This window comes from Anomalospiza imberbis, chromosome Z (genome assembly GCF_031753505.1).
Source record: "Anomalospiza imberbis isolate Cuckoo-Finch-1a 21T00152 chromosome Z, ASM3175350v1, whole genome shotgun sequence".
Taxonomy (NCBI): Eukaryota; Metazoa; Chordata; class Aves; order Passeriformes; family Viduidae; genus Anomalospiza; species Anomalospiza imberbis.
The window spans coordinates 68,681,784-68,705,927 of record NC_089721.1 but is presented as its reverse complement, the minus strand read 5'-3'; the positions used below and the strand labels follow the sequence as shown (position 1 = coordinate 68,705,927).

The 24,144-nt window shown below is 40.6% G+C and overlaps 2 protein-coding genes across 2 annotated transcripts in view; one reads left to right on the top strand and one right to left on the bottom strand.

The window, feature by feature from the left end:
* Nucleotides 1-24,144, top strand: part of RFX3 (regulatory factor X3) — a 118,782-nt gene that overhangs the window by 27,082 nt on the left and 67,556 nt on the right. The gene's annotated exons all lie outside the window — the stretch shown is intronic.
* Nucleotides 1,589-18,660, bottom strand: LOC137464839 (uncharacterized). Its single transcript, XM_068176392.1, has 4 exons — nt 18,414-18,660; nt 17,974-18,170; nt 9,916-10,042; nt 1,589-5,891 (listed from the first exon to the last, which is right to left on the bottom strand). The coding sequence occupies exons 1-4, from the start codon at nt 18,658-18,660 to the stop codon at nt 5,080-5,082; spliced, it is 1,383 nt and encodes a 460-aa protein (XP_068032493.1). The 3' UTR covers nt 1,589-5,079.

Here is a 24,144-nt window from a genome sequence, read left to right as displayed (position 1 = left end):
AAGGGTAAGAGAGAACACACTTTGGGAAAGAGATATGCTTACTAAACTTCATCTCTGGATACTAGTTCTTGTAGAAAATGTATAGGAAGTAGTCTTAAAATGGTGCAGTCACAACATTATAATATAATACTTACCTAGCTTTCCACACTAATGGATGTGTAAGAAAGTCATGTAAATAAATTGGTACCTCACCTCATTGTTAGACCTCGTTTGTGTGTGTGTGTGTCTTTTCTGCCACCCTATGGGCCAATTTTTTTTTTTTTTTTTTTTTTTTTTTTTTTTTCTGGAATGAATTCTTCCTTTGTTTCCTGGAGAGGAACAGTTATGTTTTTTCTTACATGGATTTTTATGCAGTTGTTTTCTACTAGTTTTTATTTTCTGAGCTGAAGTTGAACAAAACTCCTCCTAGTGTTTTAAATTCAGCATTAACTCTCCTAGGGACCTAAACTTCAGTTTCTACTGTCAATGGCTGGAATTTCTTAAGATTCTAGCAACATGTTTTTTCTTCAGCTCACTTTGTAGCACATGGTGTCAATTTCAGAACAAAGATGTCAAAAATGGCCAGGAGTTTCAATTTTCAGATTGACAATGTGGTTTCTTCATTTATTGTCCTCTACTTGGACACTTTTCTCTATGGACAGTTGACTGTTACAGCAGTTTCTAAAGGGAAGATATTTTTGGAAAATCAAATTTTGTGCAGGGGAATCAATGCGTTTGTAATAGCAGACATGAAGGAAGGTGAAGCCAGCTGGTGAGACCTTGACTACAGCACGGAGGATTGAGAAAGCATGTTGTAATAAGCATGTGCTGTAGATGGAGATGGAAAAAGCTCAAGACATTAGCTACAAGAATAGGGAAGGAAAATTTTGTTAACTATTGTAGCACAGATAGGTTTCTATAAAAGATAGTAATTTTTGGTTTTTGAAAAATATGTAGTAAAAACTAAGTAAGATTTCATGAAAGCTCTAGAGGCAGTGACTTCTGTACCTTAAACAGTTAGAAAAACGAGGACAGAAGGTACACTTTACATCCTTTTCTTGCTGTCTGTCCACCACACCTTCCTTTGCCCTTGCTTTCTCCCCTTTACTGCTTTTTTCCCTTTCTTATACTTTGCCAGACAAGAAACAGTGATATAACACAGTGAAAGAAGACAGTATTAAAGCTATCACTTTGTGTAAGTGTCCTTAAAACACATACTTTAAAAAGATTTTAGGTTTCTCTTTGAAATATGAAATTAAAAAAAAAAAATTGCAGTATTTTCCATTTTTTGTGAAATATCCAGCCTTTCTAGTCTAAAGGTGGAATAATGCCACATAAATTATAAATTTGCAACCACTATACTTGCTGTGATTTTTAGATTAAATTTTTTATACAGAGTGGTTCTTTACAACAATATTTTAGATATAATAAAAATGAATAGGTTTATTTTATATAGCATATGCATATTTAAAATAATACAGGGAATTGTTTATTAAAAAGAAATTATTCTAGTTTTTATGCCTGATGTGTTCACTCTTTTGTAGATACTTACTGTTTTGTTGTAACATCCCAGATTCCAGAAAGGAGAGAGGGCAGGGGGGAATGAAATTTGAATGTAAAATATATTTTAGCTCCTCCAAAGCTTTTGTTGACATAAACATGTCTAGGTCTTTATGGTTGGTGTTTGCAGCTAATTAGCTTTCTCTTCCTTAACAAACAAAGCAAATGGACTCACAAGACACTTGTTACCTTTTCTGTCACTCTAATAATAATTTATATATTTAATTTATGCGGGTTCTTCAGTTGTTTTTAGTGCTAACCTTCCTACATTTCATGTAATGGAAGTGATAAGTAAAAGCTGCAAAACATATGTGTTGCAAGAGAAAGCAAAGACAGAAAGAAAGATTGACAGTTATATTCCTCTCTACAAGAAAAAAAAAGCATGCTGTGGAGCCTAAAGAATGTCCTAAATGTATAAACCTTAACATTTCAGGTTTCAGAAGTTAGCTTTGAAAAATGATTGCTACTTTGGATTGCTTGTAGTATGGAAACAATTGTTTAAGTATTACTTTGAAAACAGTGTCTTGTTCATTTTGGTTTTGTTTTTTTAAATTTTTGTCAGCAGTATCAGTAATGGAAATTACAGAGAAAAGAAAATTTTATTTTATACTCTGAAATAACATTTTACCCCATTTGAAATAAACCAATGTCAAAACTGTCAAATACAAATAGATAAAGTGGAAGATACAGGAAAATAAACTAATATGCTGAAACCATACTGCTTTAATGTGAAATAATGTAGACTTGTTATACTTTGTGAAATATCGTTATGAGCTACAAAATGTGTTTTTCTAAATTGAAGGCATACCTCTAGTATCTGTCATGTCTGTTGAAGAGGAAGGAAGATCCAGAAATAAGGGTGTTAATCTGGAAACATGCAGTCTGTTCCTTGTGTTGCAAATTCTGGGTGTGTGGTCCAGAATTTAATTATTAAGGCCTACATACCTGAAGGTGTTCACAAATCTAATTCTTCTTAGCTGATCCTTAGTCAGAGTTTCTAAGTATTAGCGTTTTTTTTGGTTGTGGAATTTTTTTTTCCTCAAAAGTGTGAGGTTTTTTAACATACTGAGGTTTAGCACCTTGAATTTTTTGTGGAATTTAGAAGGAAATGGCCAGGATTTAAGATACTTGAATTTAAGGGAGTCTTGACTTATCTTTTTAATTTTTTTAGTACTTTTTATAAGGAGTATTTTTCAATCAGGTTGAAGAGCTTTTATCTAAGGAAAATAATGTATTGGTATAAAATAGACATTATCCTAATCATCAGAGAAGAAATGAGGCTAAATTGAGGGCTAAAATTGTTTAGCATCTATCAGTCTCCAGAAAAATGTTTTGGAACTCAAGTAGTTTTTTTTTTTATCTTATCAATTTATTCCACAAAGATTGATCCTTATCATTTGTCAGTGCAAGAATGTAAATTGCTAAAGTCATTTAAAAGGAGATTGATTTCTTGATGGCTTTTAGTCACTACCAACCACTATCTACAAACCAGTCCTTGCAGTTGTGTATCAGCCACAAGCTTGCTGAGGTGCACTGTCTTCCATCCTCTAGGTCATTAATGAAGACATTAAACATTACTGTACTCAGTATTGATCATTGCAACTGGACTGGCCACCTGCTGAACTTCGTGCCACTGGTCATAACCCTCTCTTTTTAAATTCCATTTAGTTCTCTTTTAAAATGTGGGTATTGGCAAATACATATTTCAGAACTTCAAAGACTTTAGTATGCATGCTTTCTAGTCCTAAGAAATCATGAGTTCGGCAGGCTCTCTCTTGGGCCTTAATGTTGCACTTTTATGCTTATATAAAAAGACTCACAGGACAAACTAAAAGTTGTGTGGGTCCTGGTTCACTGACTAGTTCATAAGGGTTACATTACAGGCATTGCTGTGAAATTTTTACTACATGTGTTAGGCTGATTATAATCTTAATTCCTGGTTTTTTGCAAATCTCATATTTCAGCACTATTTTTCTATTTTCCTATAATGATGACTATGTTCCTGATGACACTATAGTATCAGGTTTCAGGCATATCCCAAAGTAACTGTATTGTGGTTTTGAGCAGGAAAGGTAGGGAGGATACTAAATCTTTGGGGTTTTTTTAAACATAAGATTGTAATTATCCAAATCCATTTTTTTAAACAGATTAGACACAATCCTTTCATTAACTTTCACTTTCCTTGCCTTGTGCTTTCATCAGTAGTAGTAGTCTTCCCTTTGCTTTTTTATTGTATTGATAATTTATTAGCTAATTTTCTAATTTACTTCAAATAATGAGTGAAATTACATAAATCCCGCTCAATTTCCCTTATTTCTTATTTTAAAGCTCTCTCTAGAGCATGTGGCAATAAATTGCAAATATGCATGGGTTTTAACTCTGAAGACAATTAGTCTCAATAAATTGCTGGTAGTGACCAAATATCCTATAAACCTGATGATGGAATCAGCTCTTAAGCTATTATATTTTATTGAGGTTTTATTGTGCTTTTGTGAAGATCACTTCATCTTCTCTAGTCTGTGAGACATGTTGCAGATGGTACAGTTGCTCTTTGTCTTGTTTCAGAGTCTGTGTTTGTTTCTAGTTATTACCTTCTTCCATTTTGTCAGTCTGGTTTCTGGCTCTAATAAAATAGGGCTTCAAATAATGTGCTGCTTATCCTAAACTAAGACACGACAGAATTTTCTAATAATTTACTTATCATGAAGATACATCAATCTTCATGCAAAAGTTAGACAATAACTTTTAAGACTGAAATTATGAAGTGCTAATATATTTGTGACTTTGATGTAATGTATTAACTCCTGAATGTGTTCTTATCTTTATTGCAGAGTATGCTAACAGTAAGTTTAATTTACAACAGCTTGCTAAAGGAAGTAGACCCTTTATTGCTTGAGGTCATATTCAGCTTTTGCACTTTGTATACTACTTGTGTACATACTTTCTGTTAAAATCATACTTTTCTTAGGTGATATCTCTTGGGATTATCTTGCTGTTTGTTTGTTTTTTTGTTTTTTTTTTTTTTTCTTTTACATGCTTAGATATATCTAGAAACTTGTTAGCTTTTGTTGGAAGCTTCATAAAACCAGAAAACAACAAAATCCATCTTCTTGTTAACCCATGCAGCTTATCTGCATAAGACAATCTAATACACGGCAAGGAACATTGATGTTAAAAAAAAAAAAAAAAAAAAAAAAAAAACAAAAAAAAAAAAAAAAACAAACTGAACTTTTAGAATGCAGTTCGTTTCAGTATCTGCAGTACATAGGAAGTTCTCTTAAGAAGACAGACTGAAATTCTTGAAAATAGTACTATGCCCCCTAAAAACTGTCACAGTTTTAGCTCACTCCTCCTTTTTATCCCTGTGAGCAACCATGACTCATTTTAAAAGGTGTAGAATATCAGGGTTAGACCCCAGCTGGGAACTAAGCACTATGAAGCCTCTCACTCCCCTCTCCCAGCTACTGTCTCCCCGCACCCACCCACTGCGGGGGAGAAAAGTTAAAACTTCATCGGTTAAGGAAAAAACACTTCATTAATTTAAGCAAAATATAATTTACTACTACTAGTAAGAAAAAGAGCGTCCAGTATACGAAGGTGCTGTGTTAAACGCGTGCTCCGCGAGCGCGTGAGGGCCGTAAGCCGCGCCCCGGCAGGGCGGGTCGAGCGCTGCCCTGCAGCCTGTCGGGCAGAGGTGTCAGAGGTGCTTGGAGCTCTCTCTCCGTCCCCTGGCGGCCGCCCCCTTCTCCTGGCAGCGGGACGGCGGTGGGGCCGCGGGCGCAGCTGGTAGCGCCGGCGCGGGGATGTGCCGAGCACGCTCTGCGCGGCCGCGGCGCTCCGCTGGCAGCCGGGCGGGCCGAGCACGTACTCCTGGTAGTCGTCGTCCGCCCTGACCGCGTGCAGGATGCGGCCGAAGCGCTGCCTGCAGTGCGGGCAGGCGGCGCGCACAGCAGCCCACTGCCGGATGCAGGCGAAGAAGGTGTGCAGGCAGGTGTCCACGTGCGCCGTGTTGTCCACGTCGCCCAGGCAGATGGGGCACAACCCGGCTGCCGCTGCCTCCCGCTGCCTCCCGCTGCCCCCCGCTCGTGGCGGCCGGAGCGGCGGAGCCGCTCTCCTGCAGAGCCTCCGCGGCACCGCGCGCCATGGGCTGCCGAGAGACGGGGCAAGTGCCGGAGCTTCTCTGGCGCCGGGAACCGGGCAGGAGAGAACACCCAGAGCATGAGCAGAGAGGGGAGACAGGGCCGACAGAGACCCGAAAGGTCTCCGTGTGGGGCAGAGAGGGGAGACAGGGGCCTCCCGAAGGGTCTCCTTGCAGGAAAAGGAGATTTTACTGAAAAGTGACCGAGCTGCCCCTCAGCTGCCTTCGACACCTGCCTCCCCCTCTGATCCCCCCCATTCCTGGAGAAATCTCCCTCCCACACTGCTCCGCCCAGCCAGTGGGGCTCAGCTGGCACAGGGTACCTGCAGGAGGTGGTCGGGAAAGGAGGGAGTGGCTGGGAGCCCTCAGTGATGCCGAGGGCCCTAGAGCACTCACAGGAGCCAGGACCAAATGCACTGGCTACTGAAGTGCTGTGAGTTTATGGCTGTTTGCCCCTCAGTGATAACATATAAGTCTCTAGTGCTACACCAAAACCAGCACCTAAGGAGGACAGCAAACAAAGGAAAGGTGAAAGCCTTAGAATCACAGTATGTTTATCATATTATAGTGGCTTTTTGAGCTCAGATAAGCCTCAGTCTCCTCAGATCCTGTAATGAGTGACTGTTTCCCTTTAGTGTGAGGACTCAGCACCAGGCAGTGTAGCAATGCAGGCAGGGAACTGTTGGTGCCTGTGAAGCACTCTGTCTTGGTACTTCAAAGATCTGTCAGGGGAGAAGGACCCCTTGCTTGTGGTAAGAAAACTTCAGCAGTGGAAAGTAAACTCTGGAGGCCGTCTGTTCTAAACCCCTGCTCAAACAGGGCCACTTAAGAGTCAGTTGCTCAGGACCATTTGCAGATGGCTTTTGAAAATCTTCACGATGGAGATAGCGCATGCTGTTCTAGTGGTTTTTCAACCTCACAGAAAAGTAAAGAGTTGCCTGATATTCAATAAGGACCCTTCTGTATTTCAGTCACAGGCTGCAGAATGGATATCTGCTCCACTGCGGACCTTTCTGGGTTGCAGAGGCGCAAACTGTGTTACCATGTTTTTTTCCACAGGGTTCTAGAATCTCTGTTCCAGCACCTGAATCACCTTTTTCCCCTCCTTCTTCTAACCTTGATATCTGCAGGGTTGCTTGTCTTTCTCAGCTGCTGTTGGATGGCTTTTTTTTACCCTCTATTGGTTATGTTATCACAGGGGCATTGCCACCACTGGTGTTCAGCTCAGCTTTGGTTAGCAGTGAATCTGTCTTGGAACCAAGTGGAAGTGGCTTTCTCAGACATGGGGGGAGTTTCTGAAAGCTTACCAAAGCCAACCCTGTAGCCCCCCTGCTACCCTATCAGTTATAACTCTATCAGTTGATAGAGGAGCCCAGAATTGGACACAGCACTCCATGTGTGGCCTCACTAGTGCTGAGCAAAGGCTAATAATGACCTACCTTTTCTTGTCTTCAATACTTTCTGTAATGCAGCTGGGGATTTTTGTAGCAAAATACAATCTAGCTTCTCTTAAGGGGGAAAATTCAGGATGGAACCTGTTGTGCATATATATGTGCATATCAATAGTTTAAACATGAAAGTGTTTCCTTGGCACATGAGTTGCTCAGGTTACATGGCATCCAGCTGCAGCAAGGTTAAGTTTCACTATTTGGCGTTTTGAAGATGATTCTGTTGAATGTATCTGGACTATCTTAGAATTAGTTAGAGACAGCAACTTTAAAAATAACTTTATAAATCTTTTTGTGTTATAATATTTTAGCATTCTGTGTAACAGCTCATTATATTAATGGCATGTAAAATACATGAAATTTATTTATATTTTAAAGCAAATTTCTGGTCCTAGAGCAAAGTCTTAATAGAAAGATTTTAACTTTGTCAAATTCACCTTACCCTGAGAACTTCAGACACCTTTCCTTGTATTGTGCTGTGTCTTGTTAGGTGGTAGTTGTGCGGTAGTTGTATAATAGTTGCATTGGCGTGTGTGCTGTGAACAGTAACACTTCAGTAAACTTGTTTAAAGCATAACTAATTATGTGGGGTCTGACAGGCAAGTTTTCTTTTGCAGTCAAGGAACTTGCCTTACAATGACTGATAGTTTTTGCTTGCTTCATTGAACTGTAGTAGAACTGTCAGTAATATTTGTCTCCCTATATGCTAAATGAGTGAATAGTTGAGAGCAGCTCAGGCTTTCAGCTCTTCATGCTACAGTTGTTCTCCTAAACTTACAAAAAAAAACATCAGTACGATTTGATTTGTGGGTAAGGTAAGAACTATTTGCTATGAAATTGTAGACAAACTTGGAATATTAGCTCTATAACAATAAAACTTTTTTATACTTAAAGACAGTACATGTTTGTTTATGCAGTGCAAGTTCCAAATGTTGGCATCAGGGATTGCACTTCCCTTGTGAAAAGAAACCAGCATAGTACCACCAGAGTAATTTTTGCAAAGTGAGAAAAACTCATAGTATAGGATGAAGCCTTAAGGAAGAAAACCTGCAAGAAAAGCTGCAGTAGGAATCAAACATTTTTTTCAGTAAGGATAACAAGCCTACTGCTGTAATGCTACAAGGATACGAGCAGTGAAAGAACAAATAATTTTTGCGTCTCTTAGTTGGAGACGGTGAGGTATCATGCTGTAATCCAAGCCAGGCAAGTAATAATGTTGTGTATGGTGAAGTTCTTTCTTAGTAAGGCAAAGTTATGTGAACTAGGAAGTATGCTAAGTTATTTCTTACACCTGACCAACCATTTGAATTAAATCTAACTATTTCCACCTGTCAAATGGTGGAGAAATTTGTTTCTTATTTCTATTTTTACCTGAGAGCTGTCTTTTCATCTCTTACTTGTGAAGATGATGTACAGATCCAAGCTCATTCTTAATAGGAAATTTTCTTATCTCAAAAACCTGTGTTTTTCTTCTTATATATAGTGTTTTAAACTTCATCTTCCAGTCTGCTTGCACTGTTTTTGGCTTGCATTATTTTGTGTACAACCACAGTGGATCAGATGCAGTCTGTTGAACCTGGAACCATACTGTCAGTGACTTGTCTTAGTTTGATTTGAGTGCATTCTTTCTTGTAGTCAATTTGTCAGTTGCTGCAGCCACTCAGTATGTTTTTTTTTTTCACTTTTCTACATACAGACTTCTTAAATGTAAGTGATCCTATCTGAAAGAAACTAAAACATTCCAGTTTTCTTATAAAAATCTCTGCTCTTTTGATGCCAGGAAGATACTAGTAGGTAAGCAAGAATGTCCTAGTTAAGTTGAATATAGATTAATAATTGGGTAACTACTGATTTACTTGATTTTTTCCCCAATATGTTAGATGTTATCTCTCTAAGAAGGGATAAATGAGTTATGGGAAGAAGGTGTTTAGTTTTTCTTTAGGTTGAATTAAGAAATCTAAGCACTCTGCTTGAGTGTCTGTTTTGTTTTGTTTTGTTTTAATGAAGGTTTAGGTAGTCTTAGAAAATCTACTGGATTACTGATTTACTTGAGAATTATAGTCACTGTGCTACAGCATAAGCATAATCTTTAGCATTTAGAAAACAAGTGATCTGAAAATTGGCTGCTTCTAGATTGAGTGTGTGGGGAGGCTATCTCAGAGAAACACTGGTAATCATATTTACTACTAAAAGCATTTGGATGTTTCTGAAATTATAAAGGTATGTCATGAAATTAAGGAGGCAATTTGCCTGTGGGTCCTTCTTCAGGAAATTATATGTATCTAAATTTCTTTTATTAAGGCTGAACAAATCCCTTCTGATCTTCTGGTCTGCCTTTCCTGCCACATCAAATATGATTGCTTTTTTCTTTTTTTCTTTTTTCCTTGTTTTCTTTTTTCCTTTTTTCTTTTTTCCTTTTTTTCTTTTTTCCATTTTTCTTTTTTTTTTTCTATTTTCCTTTTTTTTTCTTTCTTTTTTTCTTTCTTTTTTCTTTCTTTTTTTTTTTCTTTTTCTTTTTCCTTTTTTCTTTTTACCCCCTTCGGTGGAATCCAGAGATGGATAGTTGGATAGAGTATTTCATTACCTCCAGTCTAAAGTCTGGAACTGAGGCACATGCCTGTTACAGTCAAATCTGCTGTTGGTTGTCTTTACTGCAAGGATATATTAATCTACAGTTCCCATTTTCTTTACTCCAGTTGTGTCTAAATACTTAGTAATTTTTAACATGTCAACACTTAATATGTGTTACAGTGTATTGTTGTTTAGGGGGATCAGATCACTTGTTTCTACCATGCCTAGGAGCAAGGGTTTCCTGCTGTGGTCCACCATTAACCTCCATGGGCTGCAGAAGGATGGCATGCTTCACCATGGTCTTCAGCAAAACAGGCTGCTGGGGAATCTCTTGCTTCCCCTCTTCCTTCAGGGAGTACCACCCACAGGAGACAGTTCTCTACAAACTTCTTCAGCATGGGTCTTTGTCACAGGCTGCAGCTCTTCGTGACCTGCCCCAGCCTGAGTCCCTTCCACAAGGTGCAGTCCTTCAGAAACAGCATGCCTCAGCATGGGTCCCTCACAGGATCACAGGTCCTACCAGCAAACCTGCTTCAGAGTGGGCTCCTGTCTCCATGCATTCACAGGTCCTGCCAGGAACCTGCACATGCTCCAGCACGAGCCTATTGCGAGGTCCCAAATGCTTTCATTTATCCAGCTGCTCCACTGTGGGGTCCTCCATGGACTGAAAGTGGATTTCTGCTCCCGCATAGACTCATCCTACTCAGGTTCACACTGGTGTTGCAGCCTTTCCAGTACAGCAGCACATACCCTGGCCACCTGCCAGCCCAGGCACTTTGCCATGGCTGTTTTCAAAATGCTCTCGGGCACAACACAGTGAGGTTATCAGCAGCACAGCACTGCAGCAAGCAGCAAAGGCAACAAGTGGCCACTAATGAGCCACATATTCAGTCAGGCAGGCAAGTCCCATGGCAAGTACAGGAGCCTGCTCTTTACTAGCAAAATGGCATTAGCTATAAATTTGATCTAGTACATCTGAGTCAAATCTGTTGTTGTCTTGAACCCTTTGTGCTTCACATTGGCCACCCAAAAGGACTCCTAAGAATTAACCCCAGCTGTCAGCTAAGCCCCATGCAGCTATTCACTCACTTCCCTGCCACTGGGTTTGGGAAGAAAATTGGAAAAGTGAGAAGACTCATGGATTGAGATAAAAACAGTTTAATAGGGAAAGCAAAAGCCACACACAGAGGCAGAATAAAAACCAAGGAATTCATTCAGTGCATCCCATGGGCAGGCAGGTGTTCAGCCATCTCCAGGAGAACAGGGCCTGATTGCATATAATGGTGATGTGGGAAGGCAAATGCCACTGTTCCAAATGTCCCTCTCTTCCTCCTCCTTCCCCCCACTTTATATGCTGATGTTGCAGCCGTGTCTCCTCCCAACCTTTTGTACACCCCCAGTCTCCTCACCAGCACGGTAGTGTCAAAAGCAAAAAAGGCCTTGGCTCTGTGTAAGCCCTGCTCAGCAATAACAAAAGCAGCTCTATTTTATCAATCCTGTGTTCAGCATAAATCCAACACATAGTCCCATACCAGCAACTGTGAAGAAAATTAACTTTTTTTTTTCCTTTTTTTTTCTTTCTTTTTTCTTTAATTAATCCTATTTCAGCAGGAACATAAGCATGAGTAAGAATAATTTAGGATAGGAGGGTAATTTAGGAGAAAGGTATAAGGATAAGCAAGGCTTGTTTGGCTACACAGCTGCTAGGTGCAGAATGACAGATGTAAATGAGAATGATGAAGTTCATCTGGACACTCTGTGTTCTTATAATCTTCTACATTCCCTGCCTGTTAACATCTTAATTCTTTTCTAATTGCATTGTATTTCAGAATTATCTTGCATTCTCAGCACTTTCTTCTCCTTTTTAAGTGAGTTGACACCATACCAAGCAGAGTCCCAATTGCAGCTAAGGTGTGAATTATTGCAGCTATTATTACTGGCTAATTGGGACTGCTGTAATGGTAATATTCTGAGAGGCACTGATCAAATATCCAAATTTCAGGCACACATATTTTTATGCTCTATTACTAGCTGGTTAGTCTGTTACAAGCTAAGAATCAAGCACTGATCAAATACACTGGTCTTCGGGTTTCTTCAGAGGGTTGATACCTATTTTCAGACATATTTCCATTCATCTGTTTCCCGCAAATAGTTGCAGACTGTGGCACACAATCCAGTATGATAAAATACTGTACTTCTGATTTCTAATTCATTCTTTTTAGGTGTCTGAGTATGAGGTGAACAAGAATTTATTTCATTTTTCTGTTTTAAGCAAGCGACGTAATGTCTCAGGGCAAGAATAAAAGAGTACATTTCACAAATAGACCTTCTTGGTACAGGGAAGGAAAGCTCCAAGGAAAGATATGCCTCAGATGGTGTCTCAGTCATTAGCAAAGTAAAATAGTCACTAATTGTCTCTTGACATGCATGATGTACATTCTTCCCTTACAAAATAAAGTTGCAGGTCGAGGAAGACAGGAATGGGAGAAACTGGTGAGATTTTATCTGTTCCATTCATTGTTTAAGTAGATTACATATAGTTATCCGTGAAGTAATCCTGCAGATATACCAGCTGTAAGACTATTTGCATGTTTCCCTGGTCAGTATAGAAAGTATTTGTCTTAGCTTGCTGCTTTGTTTTAAGGCAATCTAGTCCTTACTGGTGGCAGAGTTAAAATATTCTTGTTGAAGTCTTTTTCCTTGTACTTTCATAGATAAAAGACAGCTGTAGCTTCTGTATTCAGTGACCAAATGGATTTCACATTTTGCCAAGAAAGCCATCATGACTTGAATCAGCGGCAGTGTGGCCAGCAGGACCTGGTCAGGGATTGTCCCCCCATACTCAGAACTGATGAGGCCACACCTCAAATCCTGTGTTCAGTTTTGGGCCCCTCAATACAAGAACATTGAGGTGCTGGAGCATGTCCAGAGAAGGGCAGTGGAGCTTGGGAAGGGTCTGGAGTACAAGTCCTGTGAAGAGCAGCTGAGAGAGATGGGGGTGTTCAGCCTGGAGAAAAGGAGGCTCAGGGGAACCTTACCACTGCCTATAACTGCCTGAAAGGAGACAATGCAACATGGGGGTCAGCATCTTCTCCTAGGCAACAAGTGACTCGACAAGGGGAAATGGCCTCGAGTTGCTTAGAGAGGTTCAGGTTGGATATTAGGAAACATTTTTTGACTGTGGTTAAGCATTGGAATGGGCTGCCCAGGGAACTGGTAGAGTCACTATTCCTGGGAGTGTTCAAACAATGAGCAGACATGGCACTTTGTGATATGGTTTAGTGGCCATGGCAGTGTTTGGCCAAAGGTCAGACTTGATCTTGGAGGTATTTTCCAGTATTAATGATTCTACAATTCTCTGATAATTTATCATCATTTTTCAGAGTCTAAACCTGAGATGTTTAGAATATATGTCTCCAAATAACTTTCAGTGTGTCAACAGTATTTTTCACTAGGATTCTCAAATCTCAGAGCAGTATTCTGTATCTTAGTCAAGAGAAGAGTATCACGTAGTAGAAACAGGAGCTGCAGAGTGTAAATGTCCAAAACTTGGTATAATACTGCTAGACAATGTGATACCTTTTTTAATTTAAACATCTACTTAACATACACATATTAGTAAATTTTTCTAGCATAAATTTAGTTTTGTTGTGTGCTACTATCAAAACTCTTTCTGTTAAAAGAATATAAAATTTTAATTGTACTGTAATGCAATACTTCTAGCAAAAATACAGAATTTCACCTAACTCAAAGGTGTTGTATGCACAGGATGTCATCACATAGTTATCTGCTTACTGTAGTATGTATACTAGGCACTATAGTTAAATATTGTGGAGATTAGGATTATATACTGATATCAATGCTGTCTATGTGAAAATCATGTCAAATATGTGTGAGCCTGTAACACTGTTCTCAATGATTTGAACTGCTTCAGCTTCTCAAAAACTGAAATATTAAGATTTATGCATCCTAACTAAAACAACCAAAAGTTTAGCGGTTTGGAATCTGGTAATTTTGTGATATATAGATTTTGAAGTAAACTTTGCTGTAGTTCAGAATAAGGGAAAATACGTCTCTCTTAATTTTCTTTTCCCTTAGATGCACAATCTTGCAGTAGAGCTGTTGTTCTCTAGTATGATGTAGTAAGACAGGATCATGCTGTTTAACCTTTTATTCTGTACATTTTCCAAAATTTAAAGATATTTTAATATTGAGCCACTTTTAGTTTCTAGAGAGCTCTAAATAGCCCTTTAAGAGCTTTCATCAATTTTTATCCTAAGCCTTCTTTCCTATCCAGTGAATATAAATTCTGGCTTGGCAAATGATATTGATGATAACCTGAATATGATGTGGTAGGCTGTTATTGGGTGAAACCTATGTCTTTCCCTCTACATTCTCCTTTTTTTTCTCTCCTTTTTTTTTTTTTTCTTTTTTTTTCTTAATTGGCTTCCCCTGTCCCCGTTCATAGGGGAACTGTGGGCTGTCACTTGTCTCACCATCTGTTTAACTACTGCTAAGGTGATGAGTGAAGGAAAAAAATTACCAACACAGCCATTGGGGCAATAATTCTGACATTAATTGTTCCCTTCTTCTTATACCTGGTGAGGAAATGGCTGAGGCATTTGAAAGATGTTAATACCATATTTTAAGTGTTAAGTTATGGCATGGGCTAAGGCAGATCTGAGTCTTTTCAGTGGTGCCCAGTGTAGGTACAAAAGGTGGTCCTCTCTCAACCAGAACCAAAGCTTTTTCTGTGAGGCTGACCAAGTATAGGCACAGGTTTTCCATAGAGGCTGTGGAGTTCCTATTCTTGGCTGTATTCAAAAGTCACCTGGACATGGTCCTGGGCAGAAGGTAGGTAGGTAGCATTGCTTGAGCAGGTCCCTTCCAGTCTCTGAGACTGTATTGGCATTCAGTGAATGTCAAACAGTAAGAATCACAAACATAAAATTTGTGACACAGAGGTCACAAATGTTCATGGAGAACATAAGCTATTTCTGCTCATTCTGTTAATAAAGTAGATTTTTCCAGCTATAATGTTTTTACTTACTCATTTTATGTTTTGATCTACTGAGTAGTCAAAATAAATATAGTCTTCATTTTGACATCACTTTTTCTCTCTTTATTTCATTATTATCAGGTACATGCTCAGTCTTTTGATGAAAGGACTGCTGCACAATGTCATACTAGAAGAAAAAAACCCACCCAAACACCCGTAACTCACTTCTGAAGCAACCTAGAGATCTCCTTTCATAACTGTATAAATTGTGCAGAAGCAAAAAAAGCTGTTTTGTTCAGGTGGTTCTCCTGCTTTCATGCTCTTTCTCATAAAGTAATAAAAATACACTTTGTTGTCAATAATTTTGAAAGGTGTGAAGAAGTAGCATTATACATGTTAGACTTAATTCTGCTGTTATTATTAGTGCCCTAGAATAACATCTTGGCTCAAGCTAGAAATTTCATTTGATATTGTAGCTATCATTCTACACAGAGATATTTTTGGGAGATTGTGAACATGCTCATTCCAGCCCATGACAGTTATGCTAATATAATAAAGAGTGATGCCTCAATATCTGAAAAGTATCTGAGTACTATTATAGATGGATAATGCTTGACTAAGTGTGAATTAAAAGCCATAATACATTAGACTTAGCAGTGTAAATAGCAACTTAGAAAGCACACTATACTCGTAGAAATGTTCTGTAATAAAATTCTTTATCAAAACTTGTTTCTGGTTAAACACTACAAAATACCATCCCAACAAGGAAGTTCCTGTGAACTTCATCCTTGTTTGTTTCCTGAAGACATTTTTACTTCTGAAAAAAACAAACTGTAAGGTTAGATAGCTTATGTCCCTCCATTGCTGCCATTCAGTCATGTTTGCTGTCCCAGCACATCACTGTCATCGCAACAAGGTGATAGTCCTGCAAGTGCACAGAAGTCTGTTTTCCTCGTGTTTATTCACCATGCTGAGTATGTTTTCCTCATGTTTATTCACCATGCTATTGTATATCTCTTCGCGTATGAGCTCTTCAGAGAGGCACTTCAACATGCTGATTTCTAAAAGAAGATCTGTGTGGCTTCCTTATAAACATGCCTTGTAGCCACTTCCTTGCTCATATGCACATGCTTGAGGTGACCCTCCTTAAGCCTAATTTTTTGACTATATGTTGCCTTTCATTCATGTCACCCCAGGCCTTTGCTTGTTGAACCTGTCTACCATTTCTTCACTGGGCTGCTGGAAAATACTTCCCTCCCCATACCACTCCTTGTTCCAGTCCCTTCCTACCATGTCAGCTGTCATGCTGACAGAAATATCTCTGCCCCAGTTAATGAGGTGCATCCTAGCTCTCCTAAGTTGTTAACCTCAGAGAAGGTCCTATGGTCATAAAAACCAAAGCCCTGTTGCCAATGCTTGTTCTACAGTCAAATGTTGACATGCAGTATCAGTGCCCTCTTCCTCACACCTTTTCACCCAGGATGAAGGAAGGCACCTCTTGGACTTTTCTACTCACAGACTCTCTAGTGGACAAGCTAACGCTTAGGAATAGCATAATTGTAATTATTTGATGGTTTGCTAGTTTTCTCACCACAAAAATTTTGAGAAGCTTTAACCTGTAAGTGAGTGTAATCTTGGTGCTGGTGTGTTCTAATGGGTAAGGTTGCTGTGTAATACTGATTAATTTTCCATCAAGAGAAGATATAATTTTGACGATTTTGAAGGTAAAATTAGTAAGTAGATCAAAATGAGAGTGTCATGAAGTAGTCATTCAATCTAAGCACTCGTGTACTGTGATCTTCTGGCAATATGGGATTTCATTATGACTGTTGTTGACAAGTACCATTCTTAGGGACTTAATAAACTGATCATCAAGACAATGCTTTTTTAAATTATGGACTTTCTTTGAAGGAGTTACCAGGAGTTTCTACTTGCACAGGTCCCTTCCAATTTGTTACTCTTTTACAGGGTTTTACTACTTGGAAATATATATGTAAGTCCAGAGAGACAGCTTCTAAACTTCATTCTGTGCCATTCTGTTAACTGTTACTCCTCCATAAATCTGTGAAAAGCTGAAAAAAGAGTAAGGGAATTTGTATTACTAAGCGCAATATTTAGCAACTAGTACTAATACCAGGCAGTGTCCAGGTGCCTACTTTGGTATTTGTTATAAATGAAAAATGATTCAGCCAAATTAAAAAAATAAAAAGAATGTATTGTAGCAATAGGGATCTAACTTAGCCAGCCACATGGAAAAGGACAGTGCCGAGCCCAGGATCGGCGCTGGGTGCAAGACACAGAGATCAGCCTCAGCAGAGGTTTCACTCTATGCCCCCACCCCACCATCCCAGTACAAGCGATTTTTATAGGGAAAATTTTGCCTGAAGCCAGGATTTCGGCATTCAGTCCTTTGTTTCATTCAAAATCCCATAAGTTGATGAGATTTCCTTCTTGGCGACAAGGCAGAAAAATTCGAAGTCCGGTGTCATGGAAACTCTTGATGAAATTTACAGGAACAGAGTATTCACATGTATTGGCCCGGGGGATGTTCCTGATGTCCATCTTGGGTTGTTCACACGATGATCAGCGCCTGGGTGTCTCCATACCGCCTTAGATACAGCCCATCTCCTGGAGAGCCACATCCCCTTGCTTGTAAATCAGGTTTCAACACACACTTGGTTTTGCCTGAGAAGGGGGGGCTTCTAGTGCCAAAGGGTACATCCTAACAACTATTTAATATTATATATATATAATGCAAGAAAATGGCGCGAATTATACCTGTTACATATAACAATCCCCCACCTTTTATATTAACCCATTAATTCGTGCCCTACTTATTATTTCTACTAGTTTCTATAGTTTTTATTTTATCTTACGGTTACAGAGCCTACAACTTCTGAGTAATCTCTACCTTCTCTGCTGAAACAGAAAGTTCCAATTACCCGTTTATCCAGCACCCACCCCTGTGGTCTTTGAATTATTTGGGGGTCCAGTCGGCCTTCCACTTTAGTAGCTATTCAGGAGTCAAATCCTTGCCCTTCCAAGGCCATTTCTCAGCAGATTTTAGCCCCCTCACAGATCCAGCAATTCGACAACCTTAGTTCTGTGGCAATTTCCTGCATCAGATCCACAAATAGATTCTGATCTGAAGCAGGTAATCCCCATTTTGTGTATTGTTTTTCCAATTGGTCATATTGCTCACTTAGAGTTTTCAATCTTTCCTGTTCCACCCTCTTTTTTCTCTTTTCAGCCTCCTGTCTTTTTACCTCTTGCATTACCTGTTTCATCCTGTCTTCTGGGTCCACTCCCTCTTTGTCCTTTGTGAAGCAGAATATCTTGTCATACTGTAAACAAACCCTGTTGTCCTGGTCCTCTAAAAAGTCCAGGATAATTGGCTCAGTTTTTAGAGGTATCCTATTTTCATACTTCAGGTTATTTCCCACCCAGTAGGTTTTTCCCCCCATCACACACATACCTAGTTCATCGGGGTTATAACACAGTGAATTACCTTGAAAGTAAGCAACAAAAATTGACTCTTGCTTCCCACCAATCCGTACAGTGCGATTACATTTGCTACAGGCTGGGATGGAAATTTCCCCTGGGCTCCTTCGGTGCAATTTATGTGCTGACTGTCCATTTTTGAGGTATTTTAATTTTTCCTTGAATTTATATGCTCCCTGTTGAGTGTTAATTTTAGAACAAGGTTTATTAGGCTTACCCTTACTGCAGTTCCATGGGGTCAGGGGCACTGGACCTCCTGGGTACCTGCCACCGGATTCCCCTGTTTCAGGGTTAGGAAGGTTACTGAGGCATGTGGCTAGACTCAGGCTCATCAGGATTACTCCCACTGCTAGGATTCCTCTGCCATTCCCTGCGCCCACTGGGGTGCCTCCAGCGGCAGGGTAGACCATCTTCTTGGCAGCAGGAATCTTTGTCAGTGGTTTCGTACCAAGACCGAGCTGCATACTTTCGCTTAAAGGTGCCGCACCAGCGTAATTCAACAGGATCTGCACTGCAGGGTACCTTGTTCAACCTACGGCACTCAACAATAATGGTTTTAGCTTTTGTTTGTAATTTCCCCCTCAATCTGTTCTGATATTGAATCTGTTCAAATTATTGAATCCAATTGAATCAGTCTCAGCCTGGTGGCCAATACCAGAAAATGGCTTTGTTTTTGTTCTTGTTTAAAGCACTTTGCACACAGCCCACTAGGTCTTAGTCCTCTCTGACAGTGAACAACCCACTTCTTATAACAGTATTTGCGAATGAAATATGCAAAGGGGTTACAGTCTGGTACAGAACATCTGACCAAGTTACTCTCGGTCATTTACTAGGCCGGCGCAAAGTTATCTTCAAATCTCCAGGGGAGGAGGTGACTTTCCACTCCGGGGCTCGGTCCTGAAGGTCAATTTTCTTCACCTTTGACCCGTGTGTCCACCCCTTCTCTGCAGTGCGTATAGCAGTGTCTGTAGTTAGAAGAACGATATAGGGTCCCTCCCAATGAGAGGATAGTGGAATTTCCTTCCATGTTTTTATGAGAACCCTGTCCCCAGGCTGTATCTTATGTATTGAGAAGCCAAGGGGGCTGTGCTGCATGATTACACCCTGCTTTCGCAATTCCTCGAGATTCTTATTTAATGTTATCAGGTATGGTTGTATTTGCCCATCCTCTAATTTCGGATGCCCTACAGGCATACCATGAGTATAAGGCATCCCATATAACATTTCAAAAGGTGAAAGCCCCGTTTCGGAATGAGGCATAGTTCTTATGTTTAATAAGGCCAATGGGAGACATTTTATCCATGACATTTTTGTTTCTAACATTAGTTTGGCTAGTTGGGCCTTTAATGTTTGATTCATCCTTTCCACTTGCCCAGAGCTCTCAGGGTGCCACGGGGTGTGATAATCCCATCTGATACCTAAGGTATCTGCCAATTGTTTAATAATTTTTGAAGTAAAATGTGTTCCTTGGTCCGAATCAATGTAGCTTGCTAACCCGTATCGAGGTATAATTTCCTCCAATAAGAACCTTGATACTGTCTGGGCTGTAGCCCTGGAGCTTGGAAAAACCTCCACCCAGTGGGTTAGTTTGTCTACTATGACTAGTAAAAATTTGTTTCTCCCGACTTTAGGTAGATCAGTGAAATCTACCTGGATTCTTTCAAAAGGTCGGTAAGCTGCTGGGCAACTCCCCAGTGTTAGTTTCCGGGAGTTTGCCCTATTTATTTTTTTGCAGATTATGCACCCTGTACCTCTTGCTTAGCCAGTTCATATATCCCTTTACAGCCAAAGAATCTCAGGAATTGCTCGGCTAGTGCTTGGGTCCCCCAGTGTGTTTGTTGGTGCAATCTCCTTAGAATCTTCCTAGTGTATTCTTTCAATAATAATTCCCTCCTGACTGGCAACTTCCACTTGCCTCTTTTCGGACGCCCCCCAGACTTCTGATAATCTTCTATCTCTTTTTTTGGAGGGTTGGGGGGGCGGTTCCTTGGTTTCCTCCCTTTCAATTTCCGGGATACTTACTTTTAACAAAGCCACACTTTTTGCCTCTTTGTCGGCTAAGTTGTTCCCCCACACAGATTTTATTCTCAGATTCTGTTTCTACATCTCTCAAGACAGGGACTTGAAAGGGTTCCCCTTTTGCCCCAGTTACGGTCATAGAATCCTTACCTTTTGTGCACCCGGGAGGTAGTTGCTGGACTGTGGTTCTTTCTGCTCCTGAATCAACTAAAAAAAAATCAACTCCTGCTTTTGGGGTCCAACCTTTAATTTTATCAAGGGCTCTCCAGATGTTCGCGACCCCAAATTATAGAGCCCCTGACACCTCTAATCTTCCTGAAAAATAATTTCATCTTTCATCCTTTTTTTTTTTACAGTCCCTCTTGAGGTGTCTTCTTTTTTTACAGTAAAAGCATTCAGGGGCACTTACCTGTTTGTCCTTTTGTGTAGGTCCCCTAGTGCTTTACTAATATTTTGTCCTTTGGGGACTGCTCCCCGGATACCTTGTATTACCATGTTTCTTAGTCCGATCATTTTGGCCCGATCTTCCTCCGCCTGAGCGTTCCATGATGGTCTTTGTTCTGGCCACTTCTCCGCCCCGCTCCCTCCCTGGGGGTTTCTGAATTCCCAATCCTGGATGGCAGCCTACCTTATCATATCTCATTCTTCTGCATTAAACAAGGATCTTAATATGGCTGAGATATCATCATATGAGTATATACTATTTCCCAAGAATTCGTCCAACTTCTCCGCCACTCCCAACGGGTCATCTATTAGTTTCCCCATCTCCCTTTTAAAAGCCCTTACATCCCCCGTATTGATGGGAATGTTTACAAATCCAATGACTCCGGGGGCGGTTGGGACTTCCCTTAAAGGGTATAGATTAGGTCTGTCCCTTTCATCATCACTGTCCTCCGTATTTTCTCTCCTTGCTTTACGCCAAGTTCTACTGGCGGGAGGAGATGAGTTTTCCCCAGTGTGAAGTGGCTGTGTGTCTGTGTCCCTGTGTTGTGTGGGGAGGGGGTGTTGAGAAGGTCCCGGTGCGTCTGCAGCCAGTATTTGGGCATTAGGTGGCGATGCAGACTGAGCTGGAGGTGCCGTTGGTGGGGCGGCTGGGACCTGTGCTTGTGATGGAGGAACTTGGTATGGGGGTGGTAGGTTTTCCAGGGGTTCCCAAGTTTTACCTGAACTTACCTTGCTGCCGGAGGTCTTAATAGGGAACAGTCGCGCGCTAGCATATTCCCACAGCCTGGCATACCCCAGCTCTTCATCATCCCACTCCCCTTCTTCGTACAAGTGCTCAGAGAGTGCTTGGCAAAACCCACCCTCAAAGGTACCAAAAATGGGCCAGTACAGGAATCCTCCAGCTTCCCTGTTTCCCCATACCTCTACATAGTAGTGCATCATCTCCTCTCTGGACCTCCCCCGCCCCAAGAAGCAGCCCTCCCAGCGCTCCAACATCCAGCCCAGGGGACCCTCCCTCGGAACCTTGGGCAACCCGTCCTCCCTCCTCCCGATTTATTTTTCCCTGATTTTAAGTTCTTACCTTTTCCGGATTTAAAACTCTTCTCTTGAGTTCTCCCCTGGACTTTACTGTTCCTTTGTCCCATGTTTGAAGTTTTTCCTTACCATGTTTACGAGTCAGTGTCCGCAAGCCTTTCCAAGAAGTCAGTAACTCGTGTGCTAAATGTATACTCCAGTCCTGTCCCGGACCGAGTCTTAACTCCAGTCCTGTCCCAGACCGAGTCTTACCAAATGTTTAAACCGGTCTGTCCCCGACCGAGCCTTGCCAACTTAGTAGCTGCACAGTGAACCGTTCTGTGGGTTTTCAGTTGGAAGAAGGGTGAACTCTCTTTTACCTGTTTCCCTGGACTCCCCGAGTCCAGAAGTCGGTGAGGTTTACCAATTTCTCGAACCCACGAGAACGTACCTTCCCTCCCCTGACCTGTCGGTGAGTGGATCCCCGTAACTCCCCCGAGTTTCAGGTCGTATGCGTGTTGTGAGTGTACCCAAGTTCTTTCGCTTCCCCCGTAGCCGACCACTTCCCTCGCGGGATAGTGAAACTGCGGTTTATTGGGGTCCGCTCTCACCCCGTGATGAAGTCACGTCTCACACACACACCCACTCACGCCTCACTCAACCACACGATACTTACGGCTCCTTTTCCCACGTGGATTCTTTGTGCACGTTGATTTTATGAGTGAAAAAATTTCTGCTGCAGCCTCGGAGACTTAGGCTCCGAATTCCAAGAGCTCTGGGCCCACCTTTTTTTTCCTTTCCATGGCTTTTGTGGCTTTTCGTAATCCAGTTGGTTCAGTGGGATTCCTCCTCCCCGTCCGGCCGCTGAACTCAGTGAGGCACCACCCGGATCGAGGATAGGGAACCCCCTGGATACCCCAAACCGGATCACGTCGGGGTCACCAAGATTGTTATAAATGAAAAATGATTCAGCCAAATTAAAAAAATAAAAAGAATTTATTGTAGCAATAGAGATCTAACTTAGCCAGCCACACGGAAAAGGACAGTGCTGAGCCCGGGATTGGCGCTGGGTGCAAGACACAGAGATCATCCTCAGCAGAGGTTTTACTCTATGCACCCACCCCACCATCCCGGTACAAGCGATTTTTATAGGGAAAATTTTGCCTGAAGCCAGGATTTCGGCATTCAGTCCTTTGTTTCATTCAAAATCCCATAAGTTGATGAGATTTCCTTCTTGGCGACAAGGCAGAAAAATTCGAAGTCCGGTGTCATGGAAACTCTTGATGAAATTTACAGGAACAGAGTATTCACATGTATTGGCCCGGGGGATGTTCCTGATGTCCATCTTGGGTCGTTCACACGATGATCAGCGCCTGGGTGTCTCCATATCGCCTTAGATACAGCCCATCTCCTGGAGAGCCACATCCCCTTGCTTGTAAATCAGGTTTCAACACACACTTGGTTTTGCCTGAGAAGGGGGGGCTTCTAATGCCAAAGGGTACATCCCAACAACTATTTAATATTATATATATATAATGCAAGAAAATGGCGCGAATTATACCTGTTACATATAACAGTATTCACAAGCACCTTGGGAGAAGACAAACAATCAAATAGTGTTTAGTAAGACACTGGGGTTCTAACATGAAAACACATTAGTATCTAGAAACTACTGTACTATTCTGTTCTTCCTCTGTGAATAGTTTGTGTAATCTGTCTTCTGCTCTGGAGTAACACAACACAGTTACAAAGTCAATTATTCATAAAATTTTTATTTATACAAAAATTGAAAAGGAATGCTTATGTGAAACTAGTAGATTACTGAAAACTGTTTCCATTTGTACTCTTGTTCAGGAACCAAGCATTTTGTATTAATTGTTGAAAAAATGTTTTGAGTTTTCTTTTATTGTGAAACACATTATGTTGCTGCAAATTCTTAATTAGTATATTGGCTATTCATCATTATAAATAAGATCTTAAGATTAGCCTTTTATTCTGACTATTAAAAGCCTGCCATTACTGCATGTGATTATGAGATCTAGTTCAGTTTATCTTCTGTGATGTTTTGTTTAGGCTTCTAGAGGAGAAAAAAGAAATTTCCTCCTGCACTTGAAAGTAAATTACAGGCTTTCATTTTCTGCATTGAATTAAAGCCTGCTACATTATTTGATCTAGACAATAAAGCATATGTATCTGAACAACACTTTGCAAACTCTGGTCGCTTAAAAAAGTAAATTAGTTCAGTGTGAAGTAGTCCAGGAACAAAATAAACTATAATCTGACACATTTTAACAATCCCTTTTGATTAGTGTTAGAGTAAGTTATACTCTTAAATCATTCTGTCTTCATATTTTAAGTCTAGAAAACAGAAGGAGTCCAACTGAGAATTTGGGTATATTAAAAATCTTTAGGGAATTTAACAGACAACATGAAACAGCAGAGAATTTATAGGAAAGGAATAATTTTCAGGT

What these genes read in the sequence shown, in the direction of transcription:
- LOC137464839 (XM_068176392.1), bottom strand. Translation starts at nt 18,660, where the DNA reads ATGCAGCTCGGTCTTGGTACGAAACCACTGACAAAGATTCCTGCTGCC. An exon ending in CCCATGGAACTGCAGTAAGG is followed by an intron (nt 18,171 to 18,413) that starts GTAAGCCTAATA and finishes CCGATGAACTAG; the next exon opens with GTATGTGTGTGATGGGGGGA. An exon ending in AACCCTTGCTCCTAGGCATG is followed by an intron (nt 5,892 to 9,915) that starts GTAGAAACAAGT and finishes AAGGCAGCTGAG; the next exon opens with GGGCAGCTCGGTCACTTTTC.